The 18,520-nt window shown below is 36.7% G+C and overlaps 1 protein-coding gene across 1 annotated transcript in view; it reads right to left on the reverse strand.

The window, feature by feature from the left end:
- Nucleotides 1–18,520, reverse strand: part of LOC129738010 (cadherin-87A) — a 565,342-nt gene that overhangs the window by 222,649 nt on the left and 324,173 nt on the right. Inside the window, exon 4 of the mRNA XM_055729186.1 lies at nt 5,389–5,594. Within this exon, the coding sequence (XP_055585161.1) occupies nt 5,389–5,594 (206 nt within the window). The remainder of the gene's footprint in view (nt 1–5,388; nt 5,595–18,520) is intronic.

Genomic DNA, 18,520 nt, shown 5'->3' on the forward strand with positions numbered 1-18,520 from the left:
AATAAAGGCGGCGTGTCACTTTACTTTTCAGGTTTGTATATCTGACGAAAAATTAACGTGTCATTGCTGAACTAGCACTTCTTCTTCTTTTCCACGTAAGTACGAATTTTCTCAGATAAATTTTCATGAGTAATAGTTTTGTAGTTCATGTAGTATTAATTTTTCAGTAAGAAGAAATCTCTTTATCTTCTTTACAGAAATATTAAAAAAAACCAACAAGATTCTCAAGTGGTGAAAATATTATCAGGTATCAGAAAAGGGGTAGGCATAAAGCGGCACGTTATCCAAACAAACGGGAAAATTGTGCCTAACCTTTTTTTTTCACAGATTTCATCATATACCTGTGAAACCCGAAAACCATAAAAGGATTAGAAAATAAATAAAAAATTTAGGGCATAAAGCTGATCCACGTAGGGATTTTGGAGCATAGAAGCTTATAACCACATTGGGTGAAAAATGACAGATTGTTATTTTAGTTTAAATTCTTAGAATTAGATACACTTATAACAAGATAGGCGAGAGTACATGAAAGCTTCCTAGCAAAACGGAAAACAGGCATATATGACCTGAAATGAATCAAACATTGTTGATTCACAACTACAAAATTCAGGAGATTTGAGTTTACAATTATTCTAAAATGTTCTAACCAGGATGCTACAATGAGGGTTATCTTAATCTGTAAGATACGCACTGCAACATGATGTACACAATGTTCCTCAATTTTCACCATCATTCAATTTTTGTATTTTTTACCTTTTATCTGTTTTAAAACGTATTTTCACTTTAACTTGTTGACTCGGGGCGTATAGAGCACAATTGAAAAGGTCGTAAAAATCGTTACTAGAAGTAGGATAAGTCCGTAGATTTTGAGCATCGATCCGTAGCTCCGTAGAAATGGTTCAAATCCGTAGATCTACGGAGAAATCCGTAGATCTGACAACGCTGATTGTCACTGGCAACGGTTCGCATGCGTTGAGAGAAAAAAAAAAAAGTTATCTCTTGCATTCTTTCAGTATGTATGTATAAAATGTCGAATATCGTCCAATTCGTATACTCTTATCGCTTTAGCCAGAAGTTGAAAATATGTATGTATATTGCCTCCACTTTGGAAGGTAAATGCTGTTTTTTTTTTATTTTCATATGATCTATAATGTATATGAAACGTATAACAAAGTTGTTGAGAAATATTCCTACAAAAATGTTTGCTGGATCAGCCGTCTTAATAATTTACAGAACGATTTTTCTGTGGCTTTGGAGGAGATGTTTTGGGCGACGATTAGTTGCCAGATACTTCAGCATAGCATTGGATCCAGATGGGTCGCATGCAGCTAAACGTTGCCCTCTGGTTTTATGGAGCGCTCGAAACGTTGAAGCAACGAAGCGAAAAGCCATAAAGCTTGATTGATGTTTCGGTTGCTTGTGATGTTTCGGGTGCTTCGGAGGAGGTGGTTTCGACGACGGTTAGTCGCTAGCGCAGTCAACCAGTTCTTTCTGTGGATTCCTGCCGAGAGTGCAGATTCTCGAAGTCATCGCGAAATGAAGGCTTTGAGAGGGAACGCGAAGAAAGCGACAAGAGGTTGTTTAGCTGGGGTTACCAGAAAACAACGTTCGAGAAAGCAATATGTTTTTCGTTCGTGTGCTGGGGTTTTCAGCCACTGGAATCAACGAAGCATTGGTTCCGGTGTCAGTCAACATATGGCGCGAGACGAGAGCGACTACGAGAGTAGCGATGGCGAAGATGACGAAGATTTCGTCACCCATGAACCGGCCCTGAGACGAAGTCAGCGAACAAGAGAGACTTCACGGCGCTACGTGGCTAACGTAGCTGCTGTTGTTGATGAGGAGCTGAAGCGCCGGGACGACTGGGATTCCTGGAAGGTCGCCATCGACGAGAAGATGACAGCCCTGAAGCCCTGAATAAGACTTGGGAAACGGTTAGCTTGCCCCCGGGTCACAGGAAACCCATCCTGTCCAAGTGGGTGTTCACCGTGAAGGACGATGGTCGCTACAAGGCTCGATTGGTCGCAAAAGGATGTTCCCAAAGACCAGGATTGGATTACTGGGGAACCTATGCACTGGTAGCCAAGATGGAGAGTGTCCGAACCGTCTTGGCGTTGGCGAACGAATTCGACATGGAAGTTCATCAGATGGACGTCAAAACTGCATTCCTGAATGGAAATTTAGAATAGGTTATCTTCATGCAGTTGCCAAACAATGACGTCGGCAAATCGAAGGTCGTTCGGTTACAGAAAAGCCTGTACGGCTTGAAGCAAGCGGGTCGTGCTTGGAACCAGCGATTCGACGAAGAGATTAGAAAACTTGGTTTCTATCCGTTGAAGAGCGACTGCTGCGTTTACCGATCCTGTAAGTGAGGACTCACCCTCATCCTGTACGTGGATGACATCCTTATTACCGGAAAAGACGTTTCAGGGGTTATCGAGATTTCGCAATCAGGATACATCGAGAAGGTTCTGTAACGATTCGGTATGGGTGATTGTAAACCCGTAAGCACACCGCTTGACACAACCGTTCGCTGGACGAAGCTGAACGATGCATCGTGGTGAGGTTATCACCGAACAACCGTTCAAAGAATTTATCGGTTGTCTATAATATTTGGCGACATCTTCGAGGCCAGATATCTGTGCTGCGGTTAGCGCACTGAGCAAGTACCAGGCCAGCCCGGCGGAACCGTATTCTGCGGTACCTTCGAGGTACGACCGATATAGCGTTGGTATTCCGCAGAAACGCGAAATCGGAACCACTCATCGAATATGCTGATGCAGATTTTGCCAACGACTCTGATGACCGAAGATCTGTATCAGGTTACGCTTACATGATCTTCGGGAATCTAGTTTCGTGGTCAACGGAACGTCAGCAGACGGCCAGTCTGTCTTCGACCTATGCTGAGATAGGAGCCCTTTGCCATGCAGTGTGGTTTACAAACTTCCTTGGTGAATTGGGTGTGGTTAGCACTCCTTTCACGTTAATGGAAGACAACATCCCTTGCATCCAGTATCTGGAAGAGGCGCGGACTCATCAGCGGATGAAGCATCTGGATGTGAAGTATGCATTCATCAGGGAGATCGTAAGAAGCGGTCAGCTATCTTTGCGACACATCTCTATTGAGGATCAGCCAGCTGATGCGTTCACGAAGGCGTTACCGAGGGCGAGGCACGCGAAGCTGTTCAGCATTCTCAATCTGCGAATTGAGGGGAGGTGTTGATACTTACCCCGAGCCGATTGCAGCAGAACCAAAACATTCATTGTTTTGGTTCCTCTTGCTAGATCAATGATTGCTGATGACAGGTGATGATGATAAACGCTGTACAAATGTTTACATCATCACACGGTTGGGCAAGACAACTCAAATTGGGTTCGTGGTAACACAACAGTGTTGCCAGATATTCTGGGTAAGAATATCAAAGTACTCATTGAGAAATGAGGATTTTCCCGGTTAGGGAATATAAGAAGTGGAAAGTGACAATTAGCTATCGCTAATTAATAAAGTTGTATTCTAATGACTTAATAGACGAAACATGAATAAAGATAACTCTATTCCACCACTGAAACCTGTTTCGTTTCAACAAGGGCATTGTCCATGCAATTACCAATTTAAAAAAAAATGACAAACTCAGTACCAGTGCTGTAATACTGAATCAGAAACTGTAGAGCACTTAATGTGCGACTGTGGATATCTTATGACACATCGACTAAAAGTTCTTGGTAAGCGAATCCTTACACTCGATGATATTTGGAAGATGCAGGCCCGTAAGGTGGTGGGATTCATAAGAAACACCACCCAAACTGGAATTATGTATCGATTTCGTCTACAACTGACATCTTAACTAATGATGACAGTACAACAGTAGTGATTTCAGTTGACAAGATTCGAATCGTGGTTCGAAAAATGGATCGTCCATATTTGTTGTTTTGGCTATATTGACGTGATTATGCATCGGATTGAGATAGGGTTTATGAGATATGAGCAGTTGATTTCAGTTAGCAAGTTCCGGGTCATCACGGGTCGTCAAAATTAACTGTGTTTATATTAATTGTGTTCACATGTTATTGACGTTATTATTCATCAGATTTGAAAAAAAAAAAATATCGCACAAGGGAGGGAAGGAAAATTGGATTCAATTATCGAACTTCGGGCCATGGAACGGTAAAAGAGGTTGTCCAGTTCAAGTTTTTCTGATTAAATTGGTAAAAAAAATTAACTTGTTTGTAATTATACTACTAATGAATGATTTTGAAGTTGGTTTCGAATAGAATTTACAAACAGTTCGAGTTTTATGCAAAAAAACAAAGTTCACGATGCCACCCTGTACATACAAAATTTGACAGTTGTCATCTCACTCCCTTCGAAGTTCTATATTAGCTGCACGCAGTACCAGCAAGTTCCTTAAAAGTTCGTTCGAAAGCACGAAATGGTATTGAAATGGACTAAGTTTCAGAGTACTTTTTTAACTTTTCATCTTCACTTGTTGAACTTACGAGTTCTTAGCAGAAAAGTTGAGAAAAAGGATTTTTCACTCTTGAGAAGTCGGGTACCTTTTACTCAGCTGAATTCGACTTCTACATTCTTCAACATTTGTAAAACCTTAAACGTTTATTTACTTGTAAGCCTCAAATTGCTTTATTAAAAAAAACACTCAAATTTCCACATCAATTTTTATAAAAAATACAGCTCAATTAGTTCGCTTTCAACATCCAGTGTCCAGACGGTTCTATGATTGCAAATTTTCGGCACTGCAACAGCCCGGGAAATAATGTTTGTTTCAGGTTTGTCACAGCCGAAAAGCACGCACTCGTTCCATTCCCAGGGCTTGGGACCTGCACTTGAAATTGTAGATCTTCTCAGATATGCTAATAATAACGATAAAGCTAAAGAGGATGACGACGACGACGACAGTACAAGCTTTTCAATGGAAAATGCAAAGTCAGAGATATGTTCCTTTGAAGAGGCTGCTCCCCCAACCAACCTTTCGTGGAATGTTTCACTTTTAGAAAGGTTTGTGGCACCAGAGCTTCCGCTTCCAGCTGCAGCAAAAGGAACATGATGGATTATTTGCAACGTACAGCTCTCCAGTTTGACATACGATTCGGGACCTGGGGATCTTGAAATGAAACATACATACAATTTGAATGAGCGGTGACACAATGTTGTGGAAGGCTCTAATGGAACCGTTGACGATTGGTTCCCGGAAAATATTGTTCTTGTGTGATGGGAGAGTAATTTCCAGCATCCGCTTGGCATGTGATATCTTGATACGGATACCATCTCTAGCGGAATAAGGTGGGTCGAGGTTTTGAAGATTTGTTACAATTTGTAGTTGTTCTTAAATTTTCTGTTGAAAGAAGCATTCAAACATTTTTTGAACTCACCTCCCGGTCCAGGGGCCGGATAACCTTAACGTCGCCGCTAATTGAATCGACCATGAAGTTGTCGGAGCCCAGAAGCCCAAAGGACACGGCCCCTCCCTCCGGATCGTAACCTTCCAGCCGGTAGACGACGGTTCCCAGGGGCGTCGATTCAGACAGGGCCAGATTGTTCATGTCCTGTGTGAAGATCGGGGGCAGATTGCAGTGACCTGGAATGGAGGGAATGAAAAAAACAGACGTTATTAAAAACGACCACACATATTGGAGATCTCTGTGAAACTTCATGCTTCTTTGAAGATAACGTACATCTCAACAAAATGATGACTGGCATCATACAAATGCTAACACCTTCAGCCCACAGAAAGGGCATGTTTGTATGCCGTAACCGAGACTCGGACTCATGACCTTTGGCTTAGATTATTGTATTAGACTTAGAATAAGTCTTAGAGTACTCATATCAAAACAAAACTATAATAAAAGGATACATAAGTGGAATTTGCTCGTTTAGTGCTGAAGTAATTTTTCGATATTCCGATTCGATATTCGATAGAATATAAGCAGAAAATAGTCTAAATCCACCGATTTACAGGAAAATCCATGAATACACAGAGAAAAAATTGTGGTATTTCCAACAATAATCCACTTATATTTAATCATAGATCTGATTGAATCTCAACCAACTATAATCATCAATATTTCAACAATACAAATAATAGACAATCTGATTGGTTTTGTACGTTCAACAATAAATATAATAATTTCAACTATGGTTGTGTGATTAATATTGTGCTTTCAACCATAAATATAATAGATTCAACTATAATGTATGATTGATGTCATACATTCAACAATAAATATAGTAGACTCAACTTTAATTATATGATTGATTTGGTTATAAAAATGATTGATTTAACTATGATAATGATAATGATTTAAATAAACATATGGTAGATTCAACTATGACAATATGATTGATTTAATTATCACTATGATAGATTTAATTTTATTTCTATGATTGATTCAGCACTTTGCATTCAGTTCGTTCTAGCCGCCACAATGCTAGAAAACCTGACCGGAAATCCCAATATCAACGTCCTGGTTCCTCCGCTGCTGTTTTTTTTTGCATCTTGACGCATGGTTGCTCAGCAAATTGTGCATCTTAACCAGCGATGGAAATGAAATGAATATGATGCGATAAAGGTTTTATCCTGAACTGTACACTTCGCGATCTGTACAAGTAGCGATCAAACTTGGTTCCTCTCAATCCATAACAAAATGTTGGTACGGTTGTCACTCGGAGATAACGAATACATTGTTAGACAACATATAGCTCTGACAAGTGAGTAACTTTCTTTGCTCGATGTGTTCTCAAATCGCAAGCTGAAATGCTGCACGGAGAATGAGTGTCGATAACATTTTTGACTTGTGACAGTCGAAGATTCTGTTGGTCCTCTGACTGTCGGAATGACATTTTTGAATTTTTGATTCCGTGACTGTCATGAAAAAATTTAAAAAATGTCATGATGCGACACACGAATAGAAAGCTCTTGACCTGTACATGATGGGAATTGATGGGAAAAGTGGTTCGGGACCATCTGGTCCTGGCCACGGCCAATCTGGCCGGTTCCGGAATCCGAAAAATCAAAATGATCAGATTTTAACTTGCGACACATCAATTGAAAGCTCTTGATCTGTACATGATGGGAATTGATAGCGAAAGTGGTTTGGGGCCATCTGGTCCAAGCCACGGCCAACCTGGCCGGTTCCGGAATCCGAAAAATCAAAATGATCAGATTTTCACTTGCGACACATGAATAGAAATGGAACAATGATTAAATGGAAAGTTAAAATTGAAACATCAAATGTTTTATTACATGTTCATTGTGTTTTAATAAACTAAATATATTTTGGAAAAAAAATCATTTACTATTGCAAAACTTATCGGAAATTTCGCTTTTCAAAATACACTTTTTTATATCCTTTTAGGTAAAACGCCTTCATGTAGGCAACGAAATTCAATTTCTTGAATTTTTCGAATCAATTATTTGTGCACCTTTTAAACTTGGAAAAGGACGAAATTCAATATAATTATGCACTCTTATTTTAATTTGGGAACCAGAAACTTTTCTCAAAGGGTAACAGCTTTCTAAATTTGAGCGAAAAACACGTGGTCTGGCAGGCATTCTGCCTCAATTTTGATTGATTTCAATTAAAATTTGTGGGAAGTTAATGAAATACATTGAAACATTTATAGTCTTCCGAAAGTGCATACGAGTATAAAAACGCTGAGGGGGCATCCATAAATTACGTAACGCTCCTAGGGGGGAGGGATTAAGCTCGAGCGTTACGAGTTGTGACATAGGGGAGGGGGGGGAGGTATGCTCATCGTTATGTAACGATTTTTTCCTTAAAAATTTCAGTTTAATAGTAGCTTTTTATATGTCATGCAATTTGTGCAGAATAATATGCAAACTGATATCAGCTTAAAATTTGTAAACTTCAACAAAATTAAAACTGGTTTGTAACCTTTCCTCTTTAAAGATTCTAAGATAGACTCCATATTTCAAAATATGTGTATTGAATATCCGTGAAATAACCGTTGGAAAATCGAATATTAAGTACATTTACCCCCAAGAACTCAATCCAATCTTAAAACGGAAATATTACTTTATTTTCTCAACTGATTTAAATAATGCAATTTTGATTATTCCGACGAATATTACTAAGTGGAGTATATTTCGCATAACAATTTATGCTGCTTGAACAGAATAAAGTAAACAAGTTAAATCATCAGTTAACAAGCATAGAGCAACTCGTAATAAGACACTTAATTTTTCTTATCAGAGAGTTATCATCAGTACTTAAGAAGCGATTTGGATAGATATTTATTCCGTTTTGAAGAACGTTAAAAATTTTGTGTTAAAATCTTTTTTTTCTTTGAAAATCAGTTTTTAAAAACATGATAGGATCGGAGGGGGGGGGGGGGTAATTGTCAGTGTTACGTAATTTTCATAGGGGGGTACATCGAAGCGTTACGATTTGTGACATATGGGGGGGAGGGGGTAAAAAAGTGCATTTTTTGCGTTACGTAATTTATGGATGCCGCCTAAAATCTGATCATTAAGATTTTTTGGATTCCGGAACTGGCCGTGGCCGGGACCAGATGGCCCCGAACCACTTTTCCTATCAATTCCCATCATGTACAGGTCAAGAGCTTTCTATTGATGTGTCGCAAGTGAAAATCTGATCATTTTGATTTTTCGGTTTCTGGAACCGTTCAGATTGGCCGTGGCTAGGATCAGATGGCTCCGAAACACTTTTCCTATCAATTCCCATCATTTGCAGGGCAAAAGCTTTCAATTGATGTGTCGCAAGTTAAAATCTGATAATTTTGATTTTTCGGATTCCGGAACCGGCCAGATTGGCCGTGGCCAGGACCAGATAGCCCCGAACCACTTTTCCCATAAATTCCCATCATGTACAGGTCAAGAAGAGCTTTCTATTGATGTGTCGCAAGTTAAAATCTGATCATTTTGACAGTCGTTCTCGTACTGATGAATGTCGCTCTAGGCATCCCTGCTTATAAGAAAGAAAATCATTATCATTGACGAAATGATTATGATAGGATCGCTTCTTATCGTCAGATGTACATTTTCCGATAAACTCTTTATACCCAGTTGTGCACTTCGAGATCCACATCTTGTGGTCAGCGCACACTACAAGAGAAATATGGTAAGAAGGAGAGCGTAAAGTCTAAACCAACACGGATAGTATTTAGATGGTGCTCTTTTGAGATACTCGTAACTCGTTTCTCAAAGAGGTCTGTTTGCAATTGTGAGAGGAGTATGTGAGTGTCGTCGACAGACAACGATGTCAATGCATCGTAGACGAGGTTTGTATGTATTCAATTATCGCTAGAAGCGATTTTTTTCCATCGCTGATCTTAACTAATCGGTCCCGGACGACTTTCTTAGAAGTCCGTGCTTCTGCACCCGGCGAAGATTGACCTAGTGGCGGGAAAATTTACCCAATATCATTCCATCAATCTATCATTATCTTTACCAACCTTACTGACTTACCAATACAAACCCCGTTCTATTTTGGCAACATGCCCGAACATTTTGTGTTGCCAAAATCGAATGTTGCCAAAATCGAACGGTTTTTTTCCTTAATTTTTTTCTCTTATTTTTCAAAAATAACTCTTATAATTATCATTAACGTTATTTTCAGTCAATTTCCGGCCATTTTAGTCATTTTTTATTCTTGTTTTGTTTATAATGCTTGTTAATTTTTGTCGTATTTGCTGTTTTTGTAGTTCTTTATAAGTTTTTAGTTGTTTTTTTGTCATTTTTATTCTTTTGTTTGTATTTGTTTCCTAACTTTTTGAATTTTACACCATTTTGTCATTTTTGAGTACTTTATAATTAAAAAAAAAACTTTTGTTTTTGTTGTTGTATTTCATCACCATTTCAGAACGTTAAAACGTATTTACGGTGTTTATCAAAATTATATTGGTCCTGTTATAGCGAAAACTAAAAGGAAATGTTGTTTCTAAAAACCTTTCGATTTTGGCACATGTGCCGAAATCGGATGTTGCCAAATTGAATGTTGCCAAAATCGAATGTTGCTAAATACGAACGGGGTCTGTACTAGTTTTTACGATTTTTTTTTTATATTTTTGCTGATGAACCCGGATGAACACTATAGTATTCAAGTATCAAACAATCAATCATCAAAATATAGTTGAATTTACTATATCTATAGTTCAATACCTAGAATCGATCATACATTTGTAGTTGAATCTATCATATTTACAGTTGAATCAAATATACCACTACAGTTGAATCTATCATATTTATAGATAAATATTAGAGGTCAACCAGAAATGTATAGTTGAATCTGTTATATTTAAAGTTGAATAACTAAATTCAATCATACAACTGTAGTTAAATTTATCAAATTTATAGTTGAATCAATTATACCTCTAAAATTGAATCTATCGTATTTATTGTTAAATATGAAAAGTCAACCAAGAGTTATACACTCCTTTATTAAATTAATAGTTGACAGCCTAAAATCATTATCACAATTGTAGTTGAATCTATCATATTAACCTTCCAAAGCCGTTCGCAAAATATCCGTTTCGAGGAAATTTTAAAGTGTTCTCCTGGCCGTAAATGTTAATCGATTTTGATCATATGATATTTATTGCGTAGGTAATTTATTCTGATTACTTAAAATTTCAAAATAAAGTTGATATGTGTAACCGAGTTGTCAGAAACTGGTTCAGAAAGTAAACAGTCCGAAAATCTATTTTATTTTTTAAAAACTCATACAATGAATGCTTTTCTGTATTTAAGTGTTTCATTGATGTTTGAAATCGTCAAGAACCCATCTATTCGGCAATATATAGATATGTTGGGGTTCAATATTTGATCATCATTTTCATAGAACAAACTTCATCTGTAAAAATTCCCAGTTCGTCAATATATTGGGATGATGTTAAAGATGTTTGAAATGTGCGCTTCGGGTCATATACAAGGTTGCCGAAATCATAGAAAAATCTGTATTATAACAGAGTTTTGAGCAAAATTTCGTCACAGAATCTGTGTCACAGATCACAGAATTTTTAAAATTTTCACAGATCTCACATATTTTCTAAATATTATACAGATTTCCAAAACTATAATATTTTGTCATTTTCGATTTTTAATTTCTGACTGTAACTCATGAAAATATGAAAACAAGGTAATGTAAATTGATTTTTTTCAATTAAAACTGTAAGAAATTTCCAATTTATTGATGTTTGACATGAACTTCATAGAAAAAGCGTTACAGAATCTAAGGTTCAAATCACAGAATTCGAGAAAAAAATTTTTGTCAAAAACACAGTTTTTTTTCGGCAATCTTGGTCATATATACCCGAACAGCTTTGGAGGGTTAACAATTGATCCTATTTAATCCATATTAACAATTGATTCAATTATATTCATAGTTGAATGTGTAAGGTCAATCAGCAGTTTGTAGTTGAATCAAAATTATTAATAGTTGAATGCCTTATATAAATTAAACTATTGTAGTCCAATCTATCATATTTAAAGTTGAATCAATTCTATCATTAAAGTTGAATCCATTATATTCAAAGTTGATGGCGTAAAGTCAATAATCAGATTATAGTTGAGTCGATTATATTTATAGTTGGATGCAAAAAAAATCAACTACGCTTTGAAGATTAGTATAACCCGTTTGCTGTCGTTAATACTTCGGCTGACCACTCGAATGTGTTTTCCGAATTTGCGCAAGGTAAGTGACAGGAATTTCCCGTTTAATTGCTCGGCCGAAACCTGGCCCCACATTTGGCGATCCTGCCAGGAACTGTTCATTTTTGGGAACAACAAAATATTTATCCAATTTACCTTGCCGAGAGAATCTGTTTTTTTCATGTTTTGTAGGGCAGCCATTTTGGAGTACGTGTGATGTTGAATTCCTTTTAAAGATCGTGTTTGATTTTTTTTAATCGCTGCTGGGTTTTCTGAATGTTCCTAAACCATGAATTGATTTTTAATTTTGTAGAATTTTTTGGTGCTACTTTTTTAATAATTTTTATCGACAAAAAATTGTAAATTGTTCGATTAGTTGCTCTAATCACCATTTTGTTAACTGGTGCATGGACGACGAGTATTTTATTACCTACCTACCAGTATTTTATTACCAATTTAAAAAAAAATGCTGACGCGATGCAGACTTCCGTCAGTGGTTGAGCGCGATTTAAACTTCTCCCTGATTTTATTGAGGATTTGATTTTAGATACTGACGCGATGCAGACTTCCGTCAGAACTTTGGCATGATACAGACTTTCGCCTGGTTTGATTTGGAGTTTGACGCGATGCAGAATTCCGTTAGCGATTTGGCGTGCTGCAGACTTCCGCCTGATTTTAATGATGCTTTGATTTAGAAACAGACGCGATGCAGACTTCCATCAGAACTTTGGCGCGATGCAGACTTCCACCTGGCTTTATTGATGATTTGATTTAGAAACTGACGCGATGCAGACTTCCGCCTGGCTTTATTGATGATTTGATTTAGAAACTGACGCAATGCAGACTTCCGTCAGCACTTTGATGCGATGCAGACTTCCGCCTGGCTTCATTGATGATTTGATTTAGAAACTAATGCGATACAGACTTCCGTCAGCACTTTGGCGCCATGCAGACTTCTGCCTGATTATGTTGATTTAATTTTGGAAACTGACGCGATGCAGACTTCCGTCAGAACTTTGGCGCGATGAAAACTTCCGCCTAGCTTTATTGATGATTTGATTTAGAAACTGGCGCGATGCAGACTTCCGTCAGCAGTTTAGCGCGATGCAGACTTCTGCCTGATTATGTTGATTTAATTTTGGAAATTGACGCGATGCAGATTTCCGTCAGGACTTTGACGCGATGCAGACTTCCGCCTGGCTTTATTGATGATTTGATTTAGAAACTGACGCGATGCAGACTTCCGTCAGCACTTTGACGCGATGCAGACTTCGGCCTGGCTTTATTGATGATTAGATTTAGAAACTGACGCGATGCAGACTTCCGTCGGAACTTTGGCGCGATGCAGACTTCCGCCTGGCTTTATTGATAATTTGATTTAGAAGCTGATGCGATGCAGACTTCCGTCAGCAGTTTGGCGCGATGCAGACTTCCGTCTGGCTTTATAGATGATTTGATTTAAAAACAGACGCAATGCAGACTTCCGTCAGCAGTTTGGCACGATGCAGACTTTCGCCTGGCTTTACTGATAATTTGATATAGAAACTGACGCAATGCAGACTTCCGTCAGCGATTTGGCGCGATGCAGACTTCCGCCTGGCTTTATTGAAGATATGATTTAGAAACTGACGCGATGCAGACTTCCGTCAGCAGTTTGGCGCGATGCTGACTTCCGTCTGGCTTTCTAGATGATATGATTTGGAAACTGACGCGATGCAGACTTCCGTCAGCAGTTTGGACGATGCAGACCTCCGCCTGTTATGTTGATTCAATTTTGGAAACTGACGCGGTGCAGACTTCCGTCAGCACTTTGGCGCAATGCAGACTTCCACCTGGCTTTATTGATGATTTGATTTAGAAACTGACGCGATACAGACTTCCGTCAGAAGTTTGGCGCGATGCAGACTTCCGCCTGGCTTTACTGTTAATTTGATTTAGAAACTGACGCGATGCAGACTTCCGTCAGCGATTTGGCGCGATGCAGACTTCCGCCTGGTTTTACTAATAATTTGATTTAAAAACTGACGCGATTCAGATTTCTGTCAGCGATTTGGTGCGATGCAGACTTCCGCCTGATTATGTTGATTTCTACCAGAGTTCCAAAACCAATCAACAGAATTTAGATAAACAAATTTTTGCAGCTATCAATAGTGACTAGAACCTGCACGATATTGTTCAAACTCAGATAGACCAGATGGCAAGACACTCCACATGTAAGATGATAAAGAATTGCGAAGGTTTCCCGATCAGGAGGGAAAAACTAAATTATATCAAGATTAGATATTTTGATACCAATTTTTTCCTATCTAAATGAGTTATTATTCAGTACTCGTAGGATGTTAAAATAACTCAAATTATATCAAAAAATCTATGCAATCATAGCTAAATGATATCAATTTTAGATATGCTCCTTTCAAGATTATATCTCATTCAGATAGCATAGTTTGATATTGGACAGAACAAAACCTATCAAAATTATAACTTATCAAGATATGAGTGCTACGAGAAAAATTTCTAGTGGAATGTCAATAAACCACATTATATGCTAAAACCATGCTCCATTTTTGGTTTCCCAAAAATTGGATTCAATTTTATGGATCTGTTGAGCAAAACTCATTAATGCATTTAGGCCGTTGACTTCGATGTCCGTGTTTTAGAAAAAGTTGCACGTATATCAAAATATGATATAATAATTTTATTTTAGGACAATCAAAAAAAAAATCTTTATCAATGAAAATGAGCTCAACCCCATTCAAGTCTGTCAATCAGAATAAGATATAATTCAGATTGGAGAAACTTAAAACCGAAAATTTAGAGTACTTAATTATAACTGAATCAGATGTAAATATCTTGGTGAGATACGTTTGAGTTATTATTTTGATATGCTCTCCTGATCGGGTTGAGTTCAATTCTCATGCTCACATTGGTGTTTTATTTGCTTTAAGAATAACACTTCAATAAAAATGCGATAATAAATCCTATCTGGAAAATTCGGCAGACTCAATCTAATGAATCAATGAAAACGTCTCAGTGCACTAAAACCTTTTGCAGCTGCAAATATTTAAACTCTTCTCAAATCAGAAGAGAAAAACAAATCAAAACAAACAAACAAACAAATTGATTAGGATGGGATATTTTGATTTTCAATTTATTCCTATCAAAATGAGATATAAAATGGTACTCGTGGGATTTAAAAAAATCTCAAATTATATCAAGGTTGCCAGCTTGCCCGGTTTTACCCGGGTTTGCCCGGATATTTAATAAAAAATTCGTAAACAGTCTGGCCCGGCCCGGTTGTCCGGATTTCATTGAAAAATGCCAGGATTTTGCCCGGATTTATTCACTTTATTCGGCAAATCAAACAAATAAAAAACCAGGAACACCTCAAAAATTCATTTTGGTGAACATGTTTTATAAAAATAATCATGAAAGGTGTTTTGGAAGCCTAAAATACGATTCAAAATCTGTCGATAAGTTATGATTAAAAAAAAATTTGTATTTTTTTCTTGACTTTTGCTTAGTTATTTCTGGGTTTTGAGATAATTTACCCGGATATTGCCTGGATTTATGGTCTTCACTTTTTAAATCAAATGCCCGGATTTTGCCAGAGTTTTAATTGAAATAATGCCCGGTTTGTCCGGCCTGGATACGTGCTGAAAAAATTCTGGCAACCTTAAATTATCTCATAAAGTCCAGGCAAGAATAACTAAATGATATCACACTTTGATAGCATTTTAACATGATTATAACTTCATCAGAAAGGATATTGACCTAGAAAGGGACAAAAATCTAAGTTTTGAATACAAACTTTCGTAGAATGTTTTGTTTGCTTTTAAATACTTGTATGAAATGTTGCATTACCTTCTGCATTGTACCTGATCACAATAGAAAAATAAAATGATGAGATATTTTGATATCCAATTTTTTCTATCAAAATGAGATATGATTTGTGCTCGTAGGATCTTAAAATATTTAAAACTATATATAAAATTCTATGCAAGAATAATTTGATTATATCACCCCTTGATAGCATAATAACTAGATTATATGTCAATCAGATGGGATATAAAACACTCAAAAATCTAAGTTTTGCAAACAAGCTTCCATACAATGTTTGACTTGATCTATACTTGTATGCAATGATGCATCGCCGCTTGCCTTGTACTCAAACATTTATGCATTGTTTCAAGCTTGCACAATTCTAGATAAGTTTGGGTAAAGCAAGGAGATTTGAACCTTGATCTTCAGGTTGAAGGAACCATCACTAATGCATTGGAATGAGGACTTGAAAATTCCGATAATAGCTTTGGAAACGGGCAAATTGAGGCGACTGTTTGTATCAAAGGAGGTGTAATAATTTTTTTTTCGAAACAACAGTGACGAAAACTTTGATATCAAAGCTATATTATTAATATCTCGTTAAGATAGGTTTAAGTTATCATTTTCATATGCTCTCGTAATCTGGTTGGTGTAGTCTGTATCCACCTGAAATTTTTCAATCAGCTTAACGAACACAAACACATACAGGATCTCAATGAAACTTGATGTTTCCTCGAAGAGATTCCTTTTTCTTAACTCTAAGAAGTGTACATCTTTCGAGGATATGAAGGCTAGCAACCCACAGAAAGTGAACTATGTGTGCCGTGACCGGGATTCGATCTCATGCCCGTTGGCTTAGAAGACTTGAAGGCTATCATCTACGCCACGGGCTGCGGCTTAAAGCTTAGAGTCTTAATCTGCAATTGTATAACTGGCAGTTTCAATCCATCTTATAATTCTTCTCTTCTCAAAGAGCTATGAAATTTGTCTTCAATAAATCAGATCCACTCTATCTATGTTTGAACAAGCAGAAGCTCTTGCCTTTTTGGAAATGTTTTTTTTTTCCAGTCCCCACTTCTATAAGATGTCTCAATTCTCAGTTTACACTTTTTTTAATGTATATGAAAGTCTAAGCCAAATCTTATTTCCAAGTCTTACAAGAGAAGTCTAGTCCAGTAGTAATTTGGCTTACGTCTGGATTTACACAAATAAAATTAACAACAGTAAAAATCTCATTCTGTAATGACATTCTCTATTTTTAAAGCAAAAAGGCCTAAATCAGTTACCTGAAAAATAAACATGACAGTTGTCAAAAATTTCTTAATCAAAAATTATCAACTTTTGTACTAAGCTTTCTCTTGTGGAAGTTTTAATCTGTCAATTCTATGCAAGCAAAATATTGAATTCGTATTACCTGTTAGAGTCTCAATTCTGAAAATAAATTTACATATCCAATTTGCTTTTTTGATTTTCCATAGAAGGAAGTTTCGATTCGACGTGGCTTTATTTAATACTAGCTGACCCGTTGTGCTTTGCTACACCTTCCGGAAATAAATGTAATTTGTAAAAATTTATCAAATTTAGATTTTAGAGAGCATTGTTTTAAATCGAACCTCATCATACTTCAGAACCAACAACTTTGAAATAAGAGCTGCAGCTGCAGTTCTGAATAGCAATTTAAAGATGGTATATATTATTTACTGATCTCTAAACTCGTTTTTCAAGATCTGAAATTTGTACTCTGTACCCAAAAAAACCTTTTTAAATATCGTCCCTTCTTTGAAAAGCTCTTTATCTTAAATTTACATGAGAGCTCTCCCATCTTTTTCAATTTTGTCCCCCACTGCTTGGAGAAGGTAGTCAAATTTAACCGGCTCGATACCCAAACAGCACTTATCATGGTAATGAAAAATATATTAAATTAGTTATGTATTAAATACAGTGCAAATTTCTTTTTTTTTAAATAAATTTACTACGGTAAACATATAAATATTTAAAAAAATATCAGTTGCATCACTAAATAAGTTCTCAGCGTTTTTTTTTATTTTTTCTTTGAAAGTCAAATTTTCAAAAATTTAGTTAAAAACAAATTTCTAAGTTTACATTTGTCCCGCATATTGGGGCAAGTGTCAATGCAAAGCTTATTTACAGATGCGTCAGAGTAATGGCTTTAAAATGGATTTATTCCTGTTTTTTTGTTTTATCAAGTTTCACTGATACCTCTGCAGTATTCCTGCAATATAAATTTATGTTTGTTACTCCACTTTTAACGAATGCTGTTCAAAGGGAATGACCTTCATTTACAAAGACATTTAAGAATTTTCAATATCCGCTGCAGTTTCAACATTCGGAATACCCCTTCTGGTCTTTCCAACATATTGAATCATTTTGAAGATGAATTTCTTAAAAGTTCGACGTTTGCCCTTGCCCCACCGTGTAAGTTGACAGAGAGAAATATTGTTTTTAACACTTTAAGGGTAAACTAAAAATTTCTTTTAAAAATTTTGCGTCCAGCTGAATATCGGTTCTAAAGTCTCGCTTTTCAAAAACGGAGAGGATTAAAAGTCTCTTTTATGCAGCCATGTAACACAAAAACACTTTTCATGTTAAGTACGTACTTGAATTGGTATGTAAGCAAAAAGTACAATGGTTTTTTCAGAATTATTTAAAATAAAAAGCTCCCATTTTCATTTCTAAATTCGTTTCAGTTGTGTATTTGGGCCGAAGTAACAATTTCTAGAAGAAAACCTAATTTTTAATTTTTTTTTTAACAGAAAAAGTTGAACGTTTGAACATGTTCTAATGTTCCTTGAATGAAAAGTCGAATGCTACCTACATTAACACGAACTAAATATGGAAGTATTTTAGCAAATCTTTCAATTGGTTTTGATTCGATTAATAAAATACCAATCCGTGTCACATCTAGGCGTCATTTATTACCACGTGCTGAGTACAAATCAAATAAGCAAGAAAAAAACACATCTAGGTTGCATATCGCCCCACGTGTTTGAGAAACAGGCGCCTTATTGTTAAATTTTCCAGCAATCAATGAACAG

This window comes from Uranotaenia lowii, chromosome 1 (assembly GCF_029784155.1).
Source record: "Uranotaenia lowii strain MFRU-FL chromosome 1, ASM2978415v1, whole genome shotgun sequence".
Lineage (NCBI taxonomy): Eukaryota > Metazoa > Arthropoda > Insecta > Diptera > Culicidae > Uranotaenia > Uranotaenia lowii.